The sequence below is a fragment of the Apodemus sylvaticus genome, chromosome 11 (genome assembly GCF_947179515.1).
Source record: "Apodemus sylvaticus chromosome 11, mApoSyl1.1, whole genome shotgun sequence".
Taxonomy (NCBI): Eukaryota; Metazoa; Chordata; class Mammalia; order Rodentia; family Muridae; genus Apodemus; species Apodemus sylvaticus.
In genome coordinates, this window is record NC_067482.1 from 3437818 (window position 1) to 3444676 (window position 6859).

Sequence of the window (6859 nt, forward strand, 5' to 3'; positions counted from 1 at the left end):
CGCAGGAAGCAAGATCTCAGGAGGTCATTTGCCTCCGGGATACCTTTCAACAGGGTCCTCAACAAGAAAGGAAAAGAAAGAAAGAAAAAGAAAAGAAAAGAAAGCGACGACCACAATCTCCACTAAACCCCGTTCTTTACTGACATCATTCTACACAGTCACGGAACCGATGCCAACCACACAGATTCATAAGGTTCTTAAAAATGGTAATTTGGAGTAAAATGTAACTCAAAGAACTTTGAATCATTCATTAGCACCTTATAATTACTCTGCTAATTAGGTTGACACGGCACTTAATCAGGAGTAATACGCCGTCTTGTCACTGGCGCTTCCCATTACTCTGACATTCAACAAGAGACAGGTTGGAGACGTCCTGAAGAAAGAACGCAAGTTGATCCCCTCCGACAAGGCGGCGTCACCGTCGCGCTCCAGGTCCCAAAAGGATCGGTGGTGACTGTTTCCTTTCCAAATCGGCCTGTCACAGTGGGGAGGGGATGGAAGCACTGGAGGGAGGAGCGGCGGGAGCGCAGGCTGTGGACTAGCCACCCAGTTTCCACAGCCCCACAGCAGCCTGACACCTCAGGGAACCACAGCTGCCCGCGCCACTGGAGAACGCCTCGGCCGAGGATTTTCCCGGCTCGGGAGAAAGTGCTTGGCCCGGCATTTCTTCCAGCACAGGCTCTAACTGGAGACAAAGCGGGATTTGGAGCCAAAGGCCTGATCCTCCCCGACAAGGGTCAAGGATGTAGCTCTGGCTCTGTGCTTCTCCAGGATCTGCTACCCGGCTGGACCCAGCTGGAGCGCGCTGGCCGGCTCCTGGAGGGAGAGCAGAGCTCAGACGCTGCAGGCCCACGCGGAGCTCTGGCTCTGAGTGTCACACACTTCCCTGTGGAGTTCCCTAGCACCCCCTGTCCCTGCTCCTGGTGTATCCGCTCTGCTCAAGCGTGCTTGGGAACGGTGCAAGCGGGGCCGCGCTGCAGGCCACGGGGAGCCGCGGGATCCTTTTGCCCTTCGCGGCCTCTCCACTCACCCTCCAACCTGACTTAGCACGGGCGCAGCTAACGATCGGTACCGCAGCCCCGCTTCCCGCCCGGGGGCTCCCTTCTCCAATGCCCTGCTGGTCTCTCCCCATCTCCCTGGCCGGGCACTCGTTACAGTGGGTACCACTTGGACCCCTGGAGTAGGCGTTGGGCTCAGGGCTGCGGGCACACCGAGGTTCGGGTTCTCAAAAGAGCAGCGGGGTTCGAAGCGCGCTGTTGACGGGCTGGCCAGGAGCGCGCCCATTGGCTCCCCGCACGCCGGCGTCGCTCGCTGGCGCGCAGCGGCCAATGGGGCGCGGGGCCGGGCGGCGGGGGCGCGGGCGGGGAGCGGCGGCGGGGGCCGTGACGTCACGGGAGGGGGTCGGCGCCGCCCGCGAGCCCGCGGATGACAAGCCAACGCGCGGGGCAGCGGCGGGAGTCGCCGGGCGCCGCCTGTCCGCGGTCTCCTGCGCCCGCGCTTGCTCCTTCGCTGCTTCTCCTACTCCTGGGGCGGCGGAGGCCGCGTTCGCTCCGCAACTTTCCAACAAAGTTCAGAAACTCGGCTCCGGGACGGCCGGGTGACGCTCGGCGGTCACCTCCGGGGCCGCCCGGGCTTAGCGGTCGCTGCACCTGTTCTGGCCGCCGCCGCCGCCGCCGCCCGGGATCGGGCAGTGGGCAGACCCAGGCGGCGGCGGTGGCGGTGCAGGCGGGGGCGGCGCGGTCGCTCCAGCGGCCCGCATCTTAGCCTCTGTGCGGCTCGCCACTGCCGCCGCCCACGTGCGCCGTGGTCCAGTGGAGCGCAGCTTCCCGCTTGTGGCATTTGGGGGCTTTCCCCTCTATTTTTTTCTCTTTACTTTTTGTATGAGGGGGAAAAGTTGAGTCGAAAGTGCCCACCAATTGTCACCTCCCCATTATCCTTCATTCCCGCCCCACTTTCTTTTATTTTTTTTAAAGCAGTGCCAACGTTTTTTAGTGTCTATTTTGTTTTAGTTTCCCTTGCTTGGTCCCGGCGGCGGCTGATCCGCGGAGTGGCGTGGACCTCATGTAGAAATGACAGCAATGGAAGGGGCCAGCGGGTCGAGTTTTGGGATAGACACGATTTTGTCCGGAGCCGGTTCCGGCAGCCCCGGCATGATGAACGGGGATTTCCGATCGCTCGGTGAAGCGAGGACAACGGATTTTAGGAGCCAGGCCACCCCGTCACCCTGCTCGGAGATTGATACCGTGGGAACGGCGCCCTCTTCACCTATCTCGGTCACCCTGGAACCCCCGGAGCCGCATCTTGTGACAGACGGACCCCAGCATCACCATCACCTCCACCATGGCCAACAGCCGCCGCCACCATCCGCGGCCCCAGCGCAAAGTTTGCAGCCTTCGCCCCAACAGCAACCACCGCCGCAACCGCAGTCTGCAGCCCAGCAGCTGGGCTCGGCCGCCGCGGCCCCCAGGACTTCCACCTCTTCCTTTTTAATTAAGGACATCTTGGGAGACAGTAAACCCCTGGCGGCTTGTGCACCCTACAGCACCAGCGTTTCTTCTCCTCATCACACTCCGAAGCAGGAGAGCAACGCAGCGCACGAGAGCTTCAGGCCAAAACTGGAGCAGGAGGAAGGCAAAACCAAGCTGGACAAGAGGGAAGACTCCCAGAGCGACATCAAATGCCACGGTGAGTTGCGCCTGAGCTGCCTGGGTCACTTGAATGACCGCGGAAGGAGAGGGGCCTAGGCGTGCGATTCAGCCACGCACCTTAAGTTCTGTGGGTTACATTTCTGCCCCTCGACCTTCACCGCCATCCAGCTCCTTTCTTTGTTTTACTTAATTTTAAATGTGCTGGAGGAAGATGGTAACTGGAAGAGATAGGGTAAGAGATACTTTTCGTTGAGAAACCGGTGGACTTGGGATTTTTTTTTTTTCTTTAGCTGAGACCTTGGGAATGGGAGTGGGAGGGGGTGGAGAGAAGCTGATAGCTAGTCGTGATTGTCTGGGTCTGTGATCTCAACTTGATGTTTATTTTCGAATGTAAATACCGCCCCAATATTTTTAAAATGCCCCCCAATATTTTCTAAATGCCAACACAGGAATTGTCTGATTTAATGTTAGAAAAATTTCCAACATTATTACAGGAGCAGTTTATTTTTACTAGTTGGTGACTAATGCAGAAAACAAATCATAGTCTGTTTTTAAGAACACCCTTCTCACCAATACCCCTCTTCTGGCCCTTTCCAATAATGAAATATTTATGAAAACTAAATTTATGGGATTGAATTTGTTTTTGTAAAATAAAGATAACAATAGAAATTATTTTTTAATACCCTGTGTTCTTCTTTGGTAATTTCAATTTCACAAGTAATCTTTGCATTGCAAAAGATTTTAAAACACCAGGGAGGTTTCCCCCCTTTACTGGTATTATTATTATTATTATTAATGCTTAATTCTCTGGTAAAGATTGCTGTCTAGAAGGTAGGATATAGGCTCTCAATTTTACTGTTTGTAGCATTAGCATAATAGTGCCCCAAACAGATGTACAGTCTGGTCTGGCGATTTCTCGTTCACCAACCTCCCCAGTGGGTCAATTAGAGAGATTATTGTTCTTCCTGCAGGGAAGATCAAGGAGTACTGTGCAAACCGGTACAAACAGAGAGGGATTGACATATCGATTTCCCAGCATTTCAGCAAAAAACCAACGTTGATAAATAGAATCCGGAAATTTCTGCGCTGTCACCTGGATGGGCTCGAGTGTTTGAGCTCAGTTCAGTGTCTGGGTGACACATTCTCTGTGGAGCTTGGAAAGGACCCAATACAGAGGATGCCTGCAGAAAGCTTCAGTCCAACATTTTCCAAATGCATCTGAAAAGAAACAAAGGCATCTAAATTCCAGCTAGCAGGAAAGATATAAGAGCAACTTGGCAGCTGCCTGTCTTGAAAACAGTGTAGAAAGACTTTGGAGAGTGTCTAATAAAGAACATTCCTTTGAAAACAATAAAGAGGGGGCATATAACCTCCTCTCAGACCAAAAAAAAAAACTAGAAACAGGAGACCATATACACTTACATTCTCTCAGGCCTCTCTGCTCTGCAAGGCCTAGTAAGGGGTGTCGGGGTGTCGGGGTGTGCCTAGCAAACACTCCTCTCTTCTGCAGTTCAGGCTGACTTACAGAGCCCTGTTGCTGTTTCTACCCTAGGAACAAAGGAGGAAGGAGACCGGGAGATTACAAGTAGCCGAGAGAGTCCCCCCGTGAGAGCCAAGAAACCTCGAAAGGCCAGGACAGCTTTCTCAGACCACCAGCTCAACCAGCTGGAGCGTAGCTTTGAGCGGCAGAAGTATCTAAGCGTCCAGGACCGCATGGACCTGGCTGCCGCGCTCAACCTCACTGACACCCAAGTCAAGACCTGGTACCAGAACCGCAGGTGAGGAGAGCTGCTGGGTCCCTGCAGGCCAGGGCTTCTCCCCTGCCCTCTGGAGCCTAGGGACAGAGAGAGTCAGGGGGTCTGTGGTGGGTGCGCGCAGGCAGAGGTTAGGCACACATCCAAATGGAGGCCACTAAGGGCACCAGGAGTTTGAACACTTTTGTGCTCGAAATGTCTTAACATTCGGTTCTTTTCCCTGCGAAACTCGAGGCACTGAAAATTTCCCCATTTTGTTCTCAAGCCTTCTAAGCCACACTCAGATTGAAACATCTGTGTAGCTGACACCCAGCATGAGTCTCTGCGTGGAGAGCACCCTCAGAACTGCCACAGGCTGGCTCCAAATATCTGCGACAGGACCTAACTATAGAAGTCTCCACAGAGCTGGCCCATCAGCCTTGGCTTAAACGTTAGGCAGTTGGGCAAGCCTTGGTTGCCATAACTTGGAAGATCAGGGAAGCCCATCTGGGTTAGAATTGGACTGGCGGCCATGGGCTGGAGAGTCAGGCAGCTGGTTGAGCATTCACTCTAGAGTGTACATGGGGGAAGGGGAGGGGGTTGTCTGTCCCCGTGTCCTGGCTGTTTCTGCAGTCTCATAAAAAGAACGGGTGGGGAGGGGACATAAATGATTAAAAAAAAATGACATTAAGAAAGTGTCTGGCCTCAGCCTGGTGGCTAGGGACGGATTTGGGCAATAGGAGTTGAGGTTATGTTCTGTTTCTACACCTGGTGCTAAACTCTCTGGGCTCAATTCTCTGCCCCCTCTGTCGTTTGTGTCCTAATCGTTCATAAGTGGGGTTGGAAATGCCCGTCCAGTTGTCATCTTACCATAATTTTCTGTCTCATTACATACGGTTTCAGCCACCCTAATTCTGTCGGAGAACATTAGTGTCATCTGTAGCCAATTTAAAACCGGCGACATGTTTATTAATTTGGCTGGAGCTGCTGGGTATGGATGCCCCACCAAGCTTGCCTTCCTTCCTAGGACATTTGAGTAAAGACCTCTGTCCTAGCTTGGTGCAGTGGGGAGAGAGGAGACCCCCCCCCCCCAAAATGGCAGGGGTCTAAGCACTGCTTTCTCTTTAAGGAGAAAATATCTTGAGATACATTTCCTTCCACCTAGAATGGTCAGGAGGTACCGCTCCCTAGGGAGAGCTCACTCTCAAAGGAGTTCCATTTCTGAACCTTGTCGTCCTTCTGCCCTAAGCCTGTAATGCCTGGTCAGACTTAAGGAAGAATTGTCCCGGCAGCTTTGGAGAGTGCAAGCCAGGAGTAGCAGCCGCCCTTTGTTTCTGGTTTTGGTTTCCTTGGGTGCGATAGGGGAGGGGCCGAGAGCCAACCTTTAGTGGATTGCTGGTCAGAGAGCGTCGGAAGAGAATTGGGGGACCAAAGGAAGACGGCTGGTGCAAAGATGGGATCTCATTTGGCTTCCAGGAAAGTTGCAGGACGTAGTTAAATCGTGGGGCAGACTGTAGGGCAGAGGGCCAGAGAAGGCAGCGAAGCTTGTGTGACTCCATCTACGAGTGTCTCCACGTAGAAGTTGTAGTCTGAAGAACTGATGTTGTGTTTGGGCCGTCCTGAGAGCGTGCGGGTGAAGCGGGGGCAGGAGAGGTGCTTTTGGGGTTCCCCAGGCCTTCCTTGAGCAGGGAGCATAGGAGAGAGCGGGGAGCGGCGGGCACGGTACCCGGAGCGTCCTCCGCAGCCGCTGCCCGCGCCCACCCGATTTCTTTCAGAACCAAGTGGAAGCGGCAGACTGCCGTGGGCCTGGAGCTGCTAGCCGAGGCCGGGAACTACTCCGCGCTGCAGAGGATGTTTCCGTCGCCTTATTTCTATCACCCAAGCCTGCTGGGGAGCATGGACAGCACGACGGCGGCGGCGGCGGCCGCGGCCATGTACAGCAGCATGTACCGAACTCCTCCAGCACCCCATCCGCAGCTGCAGCGGCCGCTGGTGCCCCGTGTGCTCATCCACGGCCTGGGACCTGGGGGACAGCCGGCCCTCAACCCTTTGTCCAACCCCATTCCAGGCACCCCGCATCCCCGGTGAGGAAGGAGGGACAGTGCCGCAGCCCTCCAGGTTCCCACCCTACCCGACAGCTGCCCCGCCTCTCCCCGCACCAAACCAACTGGAATAGAGGCAGAGGAGTAAAAGGGGGAGCTCACCGGTGGGCTGGGGTCCCCAAGGACCAGCCAGCCCTCAGTTCTCCACCTGCCCCCTCAGAGGCAGGACCGCAAAGCTCCCCAAGTGTGACTGGAGAAAATACTGATCCCACTGAAAGTGCAACCAGTAAGTGAAAACATGCACACACACACACACACACACTCACACACACACACGAACCCTCCCTCGGGTTCTTTTTTTATTTTATTTTATTTTTTAACAAAATGACTTTAGGGACAAGCAGCAGGGAGGGAGGGGGGAGGGCTAAGAGGGGAC

At 54.7% G+C, this 6859-nt stretch overlaps 1 protein-coding gene across 1 annotated transcript; it reads left to right on the top strand.

Annotated features, from left to right (window-relative positions):
- Window positions 1-2069: 2069 nt before the first annotated feature.
- On the top strand, window positions 2070-6469 carry Barhl2 (BarH like homeobox 2). Its single transcript, XM_052199587.1, has 3 exons — window positions 2070-2685; window positions 4201-4426; window positions 6157-6469. The coding sequence occupies exons 1-3, from the start codon at window positions 2070-2072 to the stop codon at window positions 6467-6469; spliced, it is 1155 nt and encodes a 384-aa protein (XP_052055547.1).
- Window positions 6470-6859: the final 390 nt, after the last annotated feature.

What these genes read in the sequence shown, in the direction of transcription:
- Barhl2 (XM_052199587.1), top strand. Translation starts at nt 2,070, where the DNA reads ATGACAGCAATGGAAGGGGCCAGCGGGTCGAGTTTTGGGATAGACACG. An exon ending in GAGCGACATCAAATGCCACG is followed by an intron (nt 2,686 to 4,200) that starts GTGAGTTGCGCC and finishes TTTCTACCCTAG; the next exon opens with GAACAAAGGAGGAAGGAGAC. An exon ending in ACCTGGTACCAGAACCGCAG is followed by an intron (nt 4,427 to 6,156) that starts GTGAGGAGAGCT and finishes GATTTCTTTCAG; the next exon opens with AACCAAGTGGAAGCGGCAGA.